This window comes from Helianthus annuus, chromosome 10 (genome assembly GCF_002127325.2).
Source record: "Helianthus annuus cultivar XRQ/B chromosome 10, HanXRQr2.0-SUNRISE, whole genome shotgun sequence".
NCBI lineage: Eukaryota > Viridiplantae > Streptophyta > Magnoliopsida > Asterales > Asteraceae > Helianthus > Helianthus annuus.
Window position 1 is genome coordinate 90390807 of NC_035442.2, and position 16971 is coordinate 90407777.

General features: G+C 38.1%; 1 protein-coding gene and 1 long non-coding RNA gene across 2 annotated transcripts; both read left to right on the forward strand.

The window, feature by feature from the left end:
* The first annotated feature begins 3950 nt into the window (after positions 1 to 3950).
* Positions 3951 to 4406, forward strand: LOC118482886. The gene is made up of 2 exons (XR_004869123.1): positions 3951 to 4041; positions 4155 to 4406. It is a non-coding gene; the product is annotated as an uncharacterized LOC118482886 (long non-coding RNA).
* Positions 4407 to 14466: 10060 nt separating this feature from the next.
* Positions 14467 to 15432, forward strand: LOC110882144. Its single transcript, XM_022130231.1, has one exon. It carries the CDS (start codon positions 14467 to 14469, stop codon positions 15430 to 15432), a length of 966 nt encoding a protein of 321 aa, XP_021985923.1.
* The last annotated feature ends 1539 nt before the right edge of the window (positions 15433 to 16971 follow it).

Consider the following 16971-nt stretch of genomic DNA (forward strand, 5'->3'; position numbering starts at 1 on the left):
ATTGGTTTGACAAGACATTTTTGGTGGTTAATTGGTAAGTGATTTAAATAACGAGGCATGTGTAATATGATAAAAGCATGGTGGATACGCCGCTGGTACTTCCTATATATAAGTGCTTTTATGATATTACATATCGTAGCGTTATCTAAATCACTTCGACAAAGACAAAGACATGATACATTTATACAAAGACATGACATATTGTTCACAAGACATTGTTTTACAAATGACACGTTTTATATAAATTCATTTCCTTGGTTAATTATTTAACCATACATTTTTCTTTTATATCATCTGATTATCTTAATGATTTTCACATGATTTTATGAAAGAAAACAGTTTACAAGATTCATGACTACTTCTCGTTAAACACTTATTTTAACTTACAAGTCATGAATCCTTCAACAACAAAACCTATGTATCTCACAGGCATTTTTATGCTGACGTACCTATATTCACATGTGTTTCAGGAACTAATGTTTGATGATGATAGTGACACACTTAGGCAGATTTGGGCCTTAGTGACTTAAAATCCAGCAAGACAAGTTTAAATTATGTTCCGTTTTCTGTTTAAACTAAGACAATGTAAACATTTTAATTAATAAAACAAAACTTTAAGCTCTATGTGTTGTGAAACAATGATTCTGTTACGACACTTCCCGACGTTTCCGCCGCGTTTTGTTGTTTTACGCGATCGAGGTGTGACAAATTAACTAATTAAGATATGTTTCAACATACCTTCATCAATATCCTAGACAGTCTCTTTTTGTCCCCTGTTGATGATTGACCATTTGATGCCCTATCGACATATAAAAAGTATAAACTTAATATATCTTTATCATAGTTACTTTCCTTGTTATCTCCCTACAAGTATTTAGAATTGTTAATGAGAGTTTATAAAAAAATGTGAAAATAAGAAGCAGAGCATAACAGAACGATTTCATACTTTCTTGTTATCAGATTTCTCTTCCTTGTCAGCATGCTTTAAAACTGGTAAAGATTTCCATTAAAATACAAAATTGAAACCATTAATTCAAGGATATTAGCATGTTGATTAAATATATAAGTAGACACTGTGAATAGAAAACTTTGTGGTGGGCAATATGCCCTTGCAGATTTCCTAAACAAATAAATAAAATGGATTATAATTCATAACAACCATAATAACAAATTTTGGGGTTTCATCTTCGATCAACACCAACATGATATAACTATTAACCATCGTGTGTGAAATCACAGTTAGGACAATGAAAAGGAAAAAGGATAGCATACCATGAAGAGGATGAAATTTGCAAGGAAACGAACTGAATCGAAACAATATGTACTGAGGTGGTTTATCACCCCAATTTTTATTCAAACCCTAATTTTTCGGTTGATTGATGTTGATGCGTTAGGCAGAGGGTTACTTGTATATCAAGAAAGCAGCGGAAACAGGAGAAGGGAAGCTGATAATCACGTGATTGATGCGTCCATTCCACCGCCGAAGACGGCCACCGGAAATACGTCCGGTGGCCCCCTTCACTCTTTCTCTATTTTATTGATGGGTGGGTTTTGAGGAGTGAAGTAAGGGTCATGAAGAGGCAAAGCCATGTGATTGTGATGAAAGCACATTCAATTTCCCGTTCGTTGGTGTCTATATGTATAAATTGAACATGATTGAAGGAACTGAATAGATTAGAAACTGAAGCATTCAATAGGAAGGCTGAAATCTCTCAATTAACCCTCTAGTGTCTTAAAACTTTGAGTTAAATATAGATTTAACCCCTTTAAAATGACTTACTCATCCTTGTACATGGTGCTTGATAACTTGTATGCATGGTAAAATTACAATCTTATCCATCACATTTGCTTTATATAGGTATATCTATATATAATTAAAAATTTAGTTATATGAACTATTTTACAACCTTCATTAATGAGACTCTTAAATACATGAGTCTCTTAAATACATTATTTCTTCAAATTAATAAAATTAATATTATAATTGTAACAAACTAGACTTAAAATCTATATATACTTAAAAATTTAGTTATATCAACTTTTTTACAACCTTGCCTCTTAAATACATTTGTGTCTTTCAATACTATATTATAAAGCATTTCACAAGGGTTCATGCAAAAGTTAAGTAATTACAAGCTATATTGCTTATGGTACAACACTTTATTATCATAGTAAAAACTAAAAAGGGCAAAATTGCATTTCTACATTACTATTAAAATGACTAAAATTTATAAAGAAAATTCTTATTAATTTAGGCATTTATGATAACCAGCGACACTAAATTCATCATTTATTCAATTCAATGTCAATAACTATGAAACCCTTCATCATCCAAACGCACAAAATAAGACTTGATAAATCAAGTTTCTTTTCTCATCGTCTGTCTCTATAGGGTCGTTGTATTCCAATCACCACAAGGGGTTTTACCAATTTAATCTGGGTTGTGATGGGTTCTTGGTGGTCTGAGGTAACCGATCGACGGAAACGGGTAGAGCACCAGTGAGTTTGAACGAATTAAAATGGATGTGCACAAGTAGGATGGACGGTTTTAGGTTCCGGCGACACATGTATGGTTAGGGCTCAGTGGCGGTTGATGGTGTTCTACGAACAACAGTGGGTGGCATTCCGGTGGCTATGGATTCCAGCAATGGAAGGTTTAGGGATTTAGGCTTCTGTTATTTCCGCCATTCTCGGTACCTTCTACGCATGTGGTGTTGGATGATGAGGTAAATTGTTACAACTGCTTACATTCACTTGCATCTATATTGATTTTGGTTATTGCTTCATTAATGTTTAAGACTGAAAGGTTTACTTATGCCTACCAAGTGCTCAATGAAATGTGTCATCCAAGTTTGCTGCAATTTGTATGTGCAGATTTGTGTTTATATCAGCATGTATAGCATGTGTGGTCTTTTTAGTGATCATTCCAACCCTTCACTTATAAAGGGCTGGTTTGCCACCCAAACTTCATTTAAAAAATGTGTAGTTGCTCGCAAATTGTTTTATTTAAACAGTTAGAATATTATGTAATAATATAGTTATGTTAGCATGTCAATTATTGTTGTAGTTCAATTAAAAAGAGCCCAGTAAGTCTTTACATGTTGAATTTGAACATCACAAAAAGTACAACATGTGTATTTCACAATCTCTTATTTTACAATGTTATCCAATGTTTGAGTGTTTACTTTTGAATTTTTTAGGTATTTTGGAGAACTCCTCATAAGTCGTTTAGACAGGTATATGACTTGCTTTTTTTATCGATTGACTTCTTTCTAGAATATTGTTTGGTTTTGTTATATCTCTCTTCCTTTCAACATGCTTGTTAAGGAGGTTAATATAAGACCATGGGGTATGGTGGGGCTTGGGTTGGGCCATTTGTTGACACGTGGAATGGGAGCCCCCCCACCGCCTGGTTACGTGTCCTCGGGGTAAGCGGGGCGTGGGTTGGGCTTGGGTTGGGTGTGGCAGATTGTTAAAAAAATAATACAAAAAGAGCAAGCTAATAAGAGCAAGCCAGCTAGCATGTCCCCCCGCCCCACGCCCGGCTTGAAAGCCAAGCCCCAAGGGCCACGCCACGCCCCAACCCAAGCCCACCCGGGGTGGTGCCTTGGGCGTTTTCCCCCAACCCACGCCCAAACCCCCGTCCCATACCCCATGGCCTAAGATATTATCTTGTAAAGTTTTATGTTTCATTCTACTAGATCATTTGATATAACTACAAAACGGGCGGATCGGGTAACAGATAAAAAATCAAAACCGATAAAAAATAGGAATAAAAAAACTTGGTAACGCATCACTTCGAATGTATAAAGACATATAAGGGGAGAAGTTGGCTTTTGAAAAAAATAAACTTGGTGTCGTTATAAATGGAAAAGCAACAAAAAAACTTTCAACTATAATTGACTGATTTCCATAAACAATGTAATTGTGCATATTTATTTTGGATAACCGTCTACATAAATGTTTCGTGCTTTTCCTTCCCAGGCCTGCTTATGCAGATTCGGATTCAGAAGAAACAGTTGACAGTGACCCACATGAAAGGTATACCGTCTGCACTTAGTGTTAGTAATGAAAACCCGTACTACTTTTCGATGCATATATACGTAAACATAGTATACATTTTTAATAGTTTTCTTTTCGTTATTTCACTGCAGTCAGTTGGCTGGTGATGGGATTGGGGATGACGGTGGCATGCGTTAGCTAAAGTTTGGTCTATTTGTTATCCAATAAGATAGGAAGGCGTGCGAGAGTTTATGCGTTTTTCCTTCATCTGTTTCATGTTTTTTTTTTTCTTGGAAGACATCTTTTTTCACTTCTTTTTGGCCGGCAAGTTTTGCCAAGGAAACAATTTATGGCCCATGGTTTAATAAAGTTTAAGCACGCCCCTTTGTAGGCGTATTGTCTTACATGTTATGCTTTGGCCGTGTCAGACGTCTTACCACGAACAAACAATAGCTATTATGGATGCCGTGCATCGCACGGGCTTTCTTCCTAGTAGATTAATAAAAAAAGTGAATAAATTATTTTAATATGTTACTTGAAAAGACAAAACTCAAAGCCATCTTTAAATCCCATGCACCCATCTTTTCTAGATGAATGATCTAAATTAGTTCTCTCAGTTCTTATAATTCAGTTTAGTTTTCATTTTACCCTTTTTTAGATTAATGATCTAAATTAGTTCTCTCAGCTCTTATAATTCAGTTTAGTTTTTATTTTACCCTTTTCTAAATCAATGGTCTAAATTAGTTATCTCAAACTCTCAGTCTCAGTTCTTATAACTCGATTTAGTTTTCATTTTACCCTTTTCTTATAAATATCTTTTTAATTGCTAAACTAATTTGGATTTTGTTTATGTTAATTTGAATTCATTAGCTATCAAATTTAACTCTCCAAAAAAAAAAAAAGAATTTGGTGTAAATCATTGTATGTCGGATACTGTTCACTATCTCGATGCTTTCTTGTTAACTAGTTTTTTACAATCGTCGCGTTGCGGCGAACGTCTTTTTCTGTTTAGTCTGTGTTTACATATGTTTTGAAATCACTATAAGCGTATTGGGTACGGAACCACTGACAAAAATAAAAAGAAAATATAGAAAAAAACACTTAAAGATAACTAAAAGAAAATCATCAAAAAAATTTGTATGGTAACGATGTTGTCCATGGCCGGCCCTAGGGGTGGGCGGGGAGGACCACCGGTCAGAGCCCGATATTTCGAGGGGCACATTTTTTTTTATAAAAAAAAAGCCGATATGTATATGTAAATTATTTTTTTAATAGGGTATACCCATACAAACACCAACATAGGCCCCCTTAAAAAACTATTCCTATGGTTTAGATTAATTATTAACCTCTTTGGAATTAGGTTTAGACCTTTAGTGAGTCCAATACCCAATTTCGTTAAGGTCTAAGGGCACATTTTTTCGAGCTCGAACAGGGTACACGGATTCTCAGGGCCGGCCCTGGGTTGTCCATATGAAACCTGTGGTCAGAGATGAGCAAATGATACTGGGTACCGGTACCGAATTTCCCTAACCGAAAGATCTTAAGTACCAATTCGATACAACTTTTGGCGTTCCTTGTAAAAAGTTGCACGATACCGTTGTTGTTCATACGGTACCCGTGATCAGGGATGAGCAAATGGTACGGGTAGCAGTACCGAATTTCCCGAACTAAAAGATTTTCAAAATCAAATCGATACCGACTTTTGGCGTTTTCTGTACGAGGTTGGTGTCGGTTTTTACCTTTATGTACCGATAACCGTACCGGTATTTTTGATACCAGTATCGGCTGACACAAGCTTATCAAACTTAAAAAGTAAAGAAAATAAGAAAAGTAATAAAAAATTATATATATTATTATAATATTAAAATATAACAAGTTTATCCCAACATGTGATCTTAAAAAATGATTAAAGTTAAAAAGTAAATAAATAAGTATTATTGTAATATTAAAATTACTATTCATTAGCTTCTAATTTTAATATATTTTTATATTTATTATTTATTTAAGTATTATTGTAATATTAAAATTACTATTCATTAGGTTATAATTTTAATATATGTATAATATAATATAATATAATAATATATACTATATATATAAGATAACTAAGTTCATTTATAACAACTTCATTTACTTCATATGTCATAATGAGCATACTTGCACTTAATATATTGAGTAACGTTTAGAGGCATATAAAACTAAGGAAAGATGTTTAGTGTGTTATCTTTCAAGACTTCCAAACACACGCGACAAGTAAGTTAAGAAAGTAAAAAGACTTTTCTCTTTAGAAAACCAAAATTCGTCGGAAGTAGATATCTAACCGTCGGCGGTGGCTCGACGGAGCGGTGAAACTCTGGTTTAACGGTCGAGGTCGCCGGTATCTTGGCTTGACCTTTATCTTTAAACCGACTTTCGATCCTCCCATTCGCCGTCCGGGACTGGTTGTCACCAACATAACGAGTGTGCCGGAACGAATCGCTAGTGGCTCGACGAAGAGGTAGATATCGAAATAGGGTGCAAGGTTTGACCTGAGTCACATAGTGCCCGAGACTCTAACATTACCTTTCATTCTATCTTGATTTTCCAGCGATTCATTTCACTACTGGGATTGTGTTCCCTGGTGTATTATAGCAAAATATGGAGAGGAGACAGTGGGGAGGACAAGAGGCATGGAGCTGGAGGATAAAAGAAAAGCCACCGGAAGGAAGAGACAGAACAGTGGAAGATGAGGAATGGGAGACGGTGAGAAGGAAAAAAGGAAAGGAGAAAGAAGTTGAAGAGCCGAGTACTACCATTTTCTTAGCAAACCTACCAGATGAGGTGTCGGACAAAGAAATGTAGCTGGAAATAAGAAGATGTGGCTACCTATCGGATGTTTACTTTCCGAGAAAAAGGGATCTAAAAGGTAAGAGATTTGCTTTTGCCAGGTTCAAAAAGATAAGAGATGTAAACAGATTGGTCCAAGCTTTAAAAAACGTTTGGTTCGGGGATAAGAAGGTTATGGCAAATGTGTCTAAGTTCAAGAGAGAGGATGACAAGGAGACTTGGGGTAACAAGAGGTCATACGGAGGCCAGTGGCATTCAACGAAGGATGATCGGGAGAGACCGAGTACAATGAAGAAGTGGGGGGAGAGGTATGAAGAAACAGGAAGGAAACACAACGAACAGTAGCAAATAAGGATACCTAAACCTCAAAAAGGATGGAACAACAATAGGAGGGATTGGTCCTACTCTGAAATCGTGGCAGGAGAAAAGAATGAAGATAGAGGGGATAAGAGTGTAATATCGGATCTAATCGAGGAGGATACAACGGAATGGAGTAAGAGGACCGTGCGGTTGGAGGCAAACTCGCTGAGAAATTTGTGCAGAGCAAAAAAGATAATTAGTGATCTATTTCCAGATACAATGGAAATTAGGTATCTTGGGGGAATGAGTATATTAGTCACGTTTGGATCACAAATGGTTACCACAGACTTCTAAAAGAATTACAATAAACAATGGGGGGAGTTTTTCAGTAATGGAAAATTATGGAAGGAAGATACAAATCAGTATGAAAGAATTGCATGGGTTTGTATCTATGGTATTCCGGTCAGTCTAAGGAATAAGCACAATATAAACTCTATCGCAAGGAAAATTGGGAAGGTGGTAGAAGTGGGTGAAGTAAGCAAGGAAGATGGGAACCTATCTATTGCACATATTGGAGTTGTTGTTAATACTGGTCAGCTGGTGAATACAGAGATCGAAGTTAAGTGATGTGTGTAAAATGCAACATATAAATTACATCAAATGAGGCATAAAACTAACCCTTTTTAGTACTAATGTTGGAAAAAGAGTGTTTTTGTCTGCCTTTTGTATTTTCAGGATTAAATGAGCTCAAATTCACAAAAGAAGCAAAAAGACAGCTAAATCTAACATAAATACAAGAAAAGGAACATAAGTGGATTGCCCGACCCCTCAAAAGCATCCTCCCAAGCAAAATAGAGAAGGCAGAAGACTGAACACGCCCCGTGCTCAGCCAGCACGGGGCCGTGCCCAAGAAGCAGCAGAAAAGACAAACCAGTAGAAGCTTCTATTACCCACCACGGGGCCGTGTCCAGCGGACACGGGGGCGTGGCGAAAGTACAGCAGGCGCATTAATTGTAATTGCGAATTACAATTAATGAAGAGAGAGTGTGTCAGACAGGCATGGGGGCGTGTCCAGCGGACACGGGGCCGTGCCCAGCCTTCTGTTCAGCCTATAAATAGGAGTGCTTGGCTGCATTGCAACTCATCCCTTGGCACACCACCTCTCTCACACTTCATCCACCACCCACCACCATCACAACACCATCATCCACCACCATCATCCATTGTCCATCATAGAGTGTGTGAGTCGTCTCGGGATCCAAGATTGATCGTAAGAGTTCTTGACAATCAAGGCCATGTTTGCCTAAGTCTTTTACATCACTTGGTGTAGACAAGTGTTTAGTATAATACTTTTTATTTTTAATCTTTTGCACTTTTTATTTGGTTTTGTATTAATGACTTTAATAACTAGTTGCTTATGTTGAAGGTGATCTTTCCTTATCGTTTGTCCGTGGTGTCTTGGCATTATTTTACTGTCTATATAAAATAAAAGATTTTCACCATTCATATCTCCACGGTCTATATGGAGGTATGTTGGCTACCTGGTCGGGGGTTAAGGGAACGCTTTGGTAAGGGTCTTGCCATTGTTCAGCGTTTAGAGGTCCTGCAAGGGACCTGGGTCAAATTTAGTAGGATCTCCTTCAATGCCCATAGGTATTGGATGGCGGGGATCCAAACTCTTTGACCCCCTCATAAGTTAACTACTATTAATACTATAACCCGGCTATTTAGGACTGTATCCCTGCTGACTCAGACTACTTAGCCGAGGGTAACGTCACCGCCAAAAGCGGGGCCTACCATAATTTGCATTAATAACTTAATTCATTATCTTCCAATAATCCAACCCTTTAGGATTGTATCCTTGTTGACTCAAACTACTGGGTTGAGGGTAACGTCGCCTTCAAAAGAGGGGCCTACTACAATAACTAAGATAATCTCTTAAACAAGTGCAAAAGTGCGAAAATAATCAAAGGTTACACTAATACACGAGTCGGATCCAAGTGATTCATCTTGTCTATCTGTTTTTATTTTTATTTTATTTTTCAGCATTTAGTTAGTTTTTATTTTCTTAGTTTAAAAATCTTTTCTAACATTTTGATTTGGTTAGACGTTGAGGATAAACCGGTATTAAAAGCTCTTGTGTCCTTGGACGACCTCGGTATCTTACCAACACTATACTACGTCCACGATGGATGCACTTGCCCATATGTGTGTTTAGTGTTAGTAAATATCGTGTTTCATAAATTTAAAACTTGGCTAAAAGTGTAAAAAGGGCTTAAATATACATCTAAAATATAACACACTTCACGCACATCATTAAGCATAAAGACACAAGCTTATCAAACTTAACACTATTCATTAGCTTCTATTATAAAATATAACAAGTTTATCCCAACATGTGATCTTAAAAAATGATTAAAGTTAAAAAGTAAATAAATAAGTATTATTGTAATATTAAAATTACTATTCATTAGCTTCTAATTCTAATATATTTTTATATTTATTATTTATTTAAGTATTATTGTAATATTAAAATTACTATTCATTAGCTTATAATTTTAATATATGTATAATATAATATAATAATATATACTATATATATAAGATAACTAAGTTCATATATAACAACTTCATTTACTTCATATGTCATAATGAGCATACTTGCACTTAATATATTGAGTAACGTTTAGAGGCATATAAAACTAAGGAAAGATGTTTAGTGTGTTATCTTTCAAGACTTCCAAACACACGCGGCAAGTAAGTTAAGAAAGTAAAAAGACTTTTCTCTCTAGAAAACCAAAATTCGCCGGAAGTAGATATCTAACCGTCGGCGGTGGCTCGACGGAGCGGTGAAACTCTGGTTTAACGGTCGATGTCGCCGGTATCTTGGCTTGACCTTTATCTTTAAACCGACTTTCGATCCTCCCATTCGCCGTCCGGGACTGGTTGTCACCAACATAACGAGTGTGCCGGAACGAATCGCTAGTGGCTCGACGAAGAGGTAGATATCGAAATAGGGTGCAAGGTTTGACCTGAGTCACATAGTGCCCGAGACTCTAACATTACCTTTCATTCTATCTTGATTTTCCAGCGATTCCATTCACTACTGGGATTGTGTTCCCTGGTGTATTATAGCAAAATATGGAGAGGAGACAGTGGGGAGGACAAGAGGCATGGAGCTGGAGGATAAAAGAAAAGCCACCGGAAGGAAGAGACAGAACAGTGGAAGATGAGGAATGGGAGACGGTGAGAAGGAAAAAAGGAAAGGAGAAAGAAGTTGAAGAGCCGAGTACTACCATTTTCTTAGCAAACCTACCAGATGAGGTGTCGGACAAAGAAATATAGCTGGAAATAAGAAGATGTGGCTACCTATCGGATGTTTACTTTCCGAGAAAAAGGGATCTAAAAGGTAAGAGATTTGCTTTTGCCAGGTTCAAAAAGATAAGAGATGTAAACAGATTGGTCCAAGCTTTAAAAAACGTTTGGTTCGGGGATAAGAAGGTTATGGCAAATGTGTCTAAGTTCAAGAGAGAGGATGACAAGGAGACTTGGGGTAACAAGAGGTCATACGGAGGCCAGTGGCATTCAACGAAGGATGATCGGGAGAGACCGAGTACAATGAAGAAGTGGGGGGAGAGGTATGAAGAAACAGGAAGGAAACACAACGAACAGTAGCAAATAAGGATACCTAAACCTCAAAAAGGATGGAACAACGATAGGAGGGATTGGTCCTACTCTTAAATCGTGGCAGGAGAAAAGAATGAAGATAGAGGGGATAAGAGTGTAATATCGGATCTAATCGAGGAGGATACAACGGAATGGAGTAAGAGGACCGTGCGGTTGGAGGCAAACTCGCTGAGAAATTTGTGCAGAGCAAAAAAGATAATTAGTGATCTATTTCCAGATACAATGGAAATTAGGTATCTTGGGGGAATGAGTATATTAGTCACGTTTGGATCACAAATGGTTACCACAGACTTCTAAAAGAATTACAATAAACAATGGGGGGAGTTTTTCAGTAATGGAATATTATGGAAGGAAGATACGAATCAGTATGAAAGAATTGCATGGGTTTGTATCTATGGTATTCCGGTCAGTCTAAGGAATAAGCACAATATAAACTCTATCGCAAGGAAAATTGGGAAGGTGGTAGAAGTGGGTGAAGTAAGCAAGGAAGATGGGAACCTATCTATTGCACATATTGGAGTTGTTGTTAATACTGGTCAGCTGGTGAATACAGAGATCGAAGTTAAGTGATGTGTGTAAAATGCAACATATAAATTACATCAAATGAGGCATAAAACTAACCCTTTTTAGTACTAATGTTGGAAAAAGAGTGTTTTTGTCTTCCTTTTGTATTTTCAGGATTAAATGAGCTCAAATTCACAAAAGAAGCAAAAACACAGCTAAATCTAACATAAATACAAGAAAAGGAACATAAGTGGATTGCCCGACCCCTCAAAAGCATCATCCCAAGCAAAATAGAGAAGGCAGAAGACTGAACACGCCCCGTGCTCAGCCAGCACGGGGCCGTGCCCAAGAAGCAGCAGAAAAGACAAACCAGTAGAAGCTTCTATTACCCACCACGGGGCCGTGTCCAGCGGACACGGGGGCGTGGCGAAAGTACAGCAGGCGCATTAATTGTAATTGCGAATTACAATTAATGAAGAGAGAGTGTGTCAGACAGGCACGGGGGCGTGTCCAGCGGACACGGGGCCGTGCCCAGCCTTCTGTTCAGCCTATAAATAGGAGTGCTTGGCTGCATTGCAACTCATCCCTTGGCACACCACCTCTCTCACACTTCATCCACCACCCACCACCATCACAACACCATCATCCACCACCATCATCCATTGTCCATCATAGAGTGTGTGAGTCGTCTCGGGATCCAAGATTGATCGTAAGAGTTCTTGACAATCAAGGCCATGTTTGCCTAAGTCTTTTACATCACTTGGTGTAGACAAGTGTTTAGTATAATACTTTTTATTTTTAATCTTTTGCACTTTTTATTTGGTTTTGTATTAATGACTTTAATAACTAGTTGCTTATGTTGAAGGTGATCTTTCCTTATCGTTTGTCCGTGGTGTCTTGGCATTATTTTACTGTCTATATAAAATAAAAGATTTTCACCATTCATATCTCCACGGTCTATATGGAGGTATGTTGGCTACCTGGTCGGGGGTTAAGGGAACGGTTTGGTAAGGGTCTTGCCATTGTTCAGCGTTTAGAGGTCCTGCAAGGGACCTGGGTCAAATTTAGTAGGATCTCCTTCAATGCCCTTAGGTATTGGATGGCGGGGATCCAAACTCTTTGACCCCCTCATAAGTTAACTACTATTAATACTATAACCCGGCTATTTAGGACTGTATCCCTGCTGACTCAGACTACTTAGCCGAGGGTAACGTCACCGCCAAAAGCGGGGCCTACCATAATTTGCATTAATAACTTAATTCATTATCTTCCAATAATCCAACCCTTTAGGATTGTATCCTTGCTGACTCAAACTACTGGGTTGAGGGTAACGTCGCCTTCAAAAGAGGGGCCTACTACAATAACTAAGATAATCTCTTAAACAAGTGCAAAAGTGCGAAAATAATCAAAGGTTACACTAATACACGAGTCGGATCCAAGTGATTCATCTTGTCTATCTGTTTTTATTTTTATTTTATTTTTCAGCATTTAGTTAGTTTTTATTTTCTTAGTTTAAAATCTTTTCTAACATTTTGATTTGGTTAGATGTTGAGGATAAACCGGTATTAAAAGCTCTTGTGTCCTTGGACGACCTCAGTATCTTACCAACACTATACTACGTCCACGATGGGTGCACTTGCCCATATGTGTGTTTAGTGTTAATAAATATCGTGTTTTATAAATTTAAAACTTGGCTAAAAGTGTAAAAAGGGCTTAAATATACATCTAAAATATAACACACTTCACGCACATCATTAAGCATAAAGAAACAACTTTTAAATGCTGGATTTCAGAGGTTTTTGGTAGCTGGTCACCAAAGTTTGTTAATGATGAAACAGTATTTGTGAATATACTAATGGAGAATATAGTAGACGATGGATTTGAAACTAGAACAAATGAAGGGGAGGGACTTGACGGAGGAAGGGAGAATAGTGGCATAAAAGAAGATAATAGGGTCAGCAGGAATTTTCAGGTGGACGGAGATGAAGAGAATAATCCGGTGAATGGAGAGGAAGAAGATACACCGGTAAACGAATGGGGAGAGAACAGGCCGATGAACGGAGGTGGTGCAACCGAGAACACAACGGGTTTGGAAAATGAAATGCCAAGTGGGGAAGAAGAAACAGTTAATGCAGACATTAATTTTGGCGGTAATTGGAGAGAGATATTTGCTGAGTGCATGAGGAACGAGAAGACAGCAAACATACCTAGTCCAAGGAATAACACAGATCCCAATAACAAGGAGGATACAGGTGGGACTGGCAGGGTAATAATGTTCAGAGCTACAAACAGGGATTCTGGTGGGCCTAATGATAATGGGCCGATAGGTGATAATGGGGAAACACTGTACAGTAGATGAATAAATCATAGAGAAGCTGGATCAAAGAATGGGCCTGATGATGACCCATTTAATTTAGATGAGATAATATGGGCCCCCAATAAACGCAAAACCACAAGGAAAAGAAAGAAGGGGACGACTTCGTGTGCTTTTACAAAAAGTTACGCGGCGACACACAAGAGGATGCGGATGAATGATGGAGTTGGGAGCAATGAGCAGACGACATTGGATGACATAATTGATCTGATTGACAGGACGCTGGATGTGAACGAAGAACCCATCGCTGACTTGACGGAGGAAACAAGTGCAACGGTTGAAATAGGGAAAAAGATAGGAGTAAGGGTATCTAAGCTGCGGTCTGAAGTCAGGAGGATTGTACAAGAGGAATTGGTGCTGAACGATGAATCATGAACTTGTTAAATATACACATTAGAGGTATTGGGGGAACAGAGAAACCAATGTGGATTAATAGGCTAGTAAAAGAACATAAATCGTCATTCTTGTGTATACAAGAAACTCAGGTTTCGGACCTAGATGAAGTAACAGTGGGGAGATACTGGGGACATGTGGATATGGAATGGGCGTCTGTGGATGCCAGGGGAAGGTCCAGGGGGCTGGTTTCGGCTTGGGATCCTGGGATTTTTTCCAAGTTGAGTGAAGTGAAAAATGAAGCATTCCTGCTAGTGATGGGCCGACTTGCTGGAACGGATATAATTCTAAATATAATTAATGTGTATGCTCCATGTGAAGCAATGCGTAGACGGAACTTATGAGAAGAAATAAAGAGAGTCAAAGCTCAACGAAAAGGAATGTGGGTGATGGCTGGCGACTTTAACGCAGTAAGAGAAGAAGAGGATAGGATGATATCAAGGTTTGACAACTATAATGCATCAGTCTTCAACATGTTTATTGCAGAAACAGGGATGATGGAATACCAAATGGGGGGATACAAGTTCACGTACATGCCGGATGATGGATCCAGTTTGAGCAAAATCAATAGGATTCTGGTATGTGACGAGTTCATGAATAAATGGCCATTGGCGAAAGTTAAAGCATTGTCTAGGTACCTGTCGAACCATAGTCCACTTACCTTAACATGCTCCATATCGGACTTTGGGCCGATTCCATTCAAATTCTACAATAGCTGGCTCGAATTGGAAGGAATTCAAGGAGTGGTGGATAGAGCTTTGGAGGGATATGGAAATGAAGAGTGTTCGATGAAAGATTTGGCAGGCATTCTTAAAACACTAAAAGCGGATATAAAACAGTGGAGGAAGGAGGCAAAGTTAAAAGAAGAAAAGGAGCTGCAAGAGATAAAGACAGAGGTGGAAGATATCGAAAAGGTAGCGGAAGCTCGTAGACTAACAATAGCCGAAAAGGAAAAGAGAATAGAAGGTAAATGGAAGATAAAAAAGTATGAGAAAAGGAGATTGACAGATTTGAAACAGAAAGCAAAGATGAAGTGGGCGAAACTAGGAGACGAAAATTCAAAGTTCATCCATGGAATAATAAATTGCAGGAAAGCGAAAAACCGAATAAATGCATTATGGATAAATGGAAAAAGGGAAACAGAACCAAAGGAGATAAAGAAGGCAGTATTGGAAAGTTTCTCGGGGAGGTTTAAAGAGCCAAATAGTAAAAGACCTTCTTTAGATGGTAGGGGCTTCAGACAACTCACGACTGACCAGGCGAAAAAGTTGATCGAAGATTTTTCGAAAGAAGAGATAAAGGAAGCTGTTTGGGCTTGTGGTAGTGATAAAGCCCCAGGGGCCTGATGGTTTCCCTTTCAAGTTCATTAAAAGATTTTGGGCCCAGTTGGAAAAACAGTTTGTAGGGGTCTTGAAAGAATTCCACAAGAAGGCTCACATTGAGAGAGGTTGCAATTCGTCGTTCATAGCTTTAATACCGATGACAAGAGACCCAAAAATGGTTAGTGAATATCGTCCCATATCCTTGATTGGAGTCATATACAAAGTAATAGCTAAAGTGCTTGCGATAAGAATAAAAAAGGTTATACCATCCGTCGTGGCTCCGGTACAAACGGGTTTTGTGGAAGGTAGATCAATATTCGATGGCCCCATTATAACGAGTGAAGTAATATCTTGGGCAAAAAAGAATAAACAAAAAATGTTTGCATTTAAAGTAGACTTTGAGAAGGCGTATGACTCGATAAATTGGAAGTTTCTATTGGCAAATCTAAAAGCGATGAAATTCCCGGAACTTTGGAGGAAATGGATTGTTGCAAGTATAAAGTCAAGCTGGGCCTCGGTTTTGGTCAATGGATCTCCGACATCAGAATTTAAACTACAAAGAGGATTAAGACAAGGTGACCCGCTATCACCATTCCTTTTTATTCTAGCCATGGAAGCATTGGATGTTATAATGAATAGAGCAAGAGCAGGCGAGAGAGGGGTCTTTAAAGGAGTAAAACTTCCGAATGATGGGCCATGCATATCACATCTTTGCTACGCGGATGATGTAATTTTCATGGGGGAATGGTCCGAAACCAATATTCTAAATCTCAATAGGATTCTGAGATGCTTCTACTTGTGTTCCGGGTTAAAAGTTAACCTAAACAAATCTAGTCTATATGGGGTAGGGGTGGAGGAGGAGGAAATTGAATCAATGGCAAGTAAATTAAGGTGTAGGAAAGGAAAAATGTCGTTTGGTTTTCTGGGATTGACTATAGGTGCTAATATGAAAAGAGTGAAGTTTTGGAAACCGGTAGTGGACAAATTTAACAACAAACTTTCGGCATGGAAGGCAAAATGTTTATCATTTGCCGGAAGATTGATCCTAGCAAAAGTGGTGATGGGAGCCTTACCGAATTACTACTTATCGATGTATTTTGCACCAAAGAAAGTTATACAATCACTTGAAGCAATTCGTAGAGACTTTGTATGGGGAAGAAAAAATGGAAAAAATAAGATTCGATGGATTGCATGGCATAAAATGGTTAGACCAAGAAAATATGGAGGATTCGGTATAGGTGATTTGAGAAGTGCCAATCTAGCATTATTGGCAAAATGGGGTTGGAAGTATAAGTCGGATCCGGAGGCTTTATGGGCAAAAGTTATTAAGGTAATTCATGAAAATAAAAGAAGTCATAAACATATTCCAGTTAACAGTGGAGTCCCAGGCATTTGGAAAGATGTAGTGGCATCATACAAGGAACTCGACAGGAAAGGAATTAACTTGAAAGAAAGAATGGTGGCGAAAATAGGTGATGGAAGAAAGGTAAAGTTCTGGTTGGATAGCTGGGTAGGAGGGATGCTATTCAAAGAGCGATACCCAGACTTGTTTAAAATCGTGAA

What these genes read in the sequence shown, in the direction of transcription:
- LOC110882144 (XM_022130231.1), top strand. Translation starts at nt 14,467, where the DNA reads ATGTGGGTGATGGCTGGCGACTTTAACGCAGTAAGAGAAGAAGAGGAT.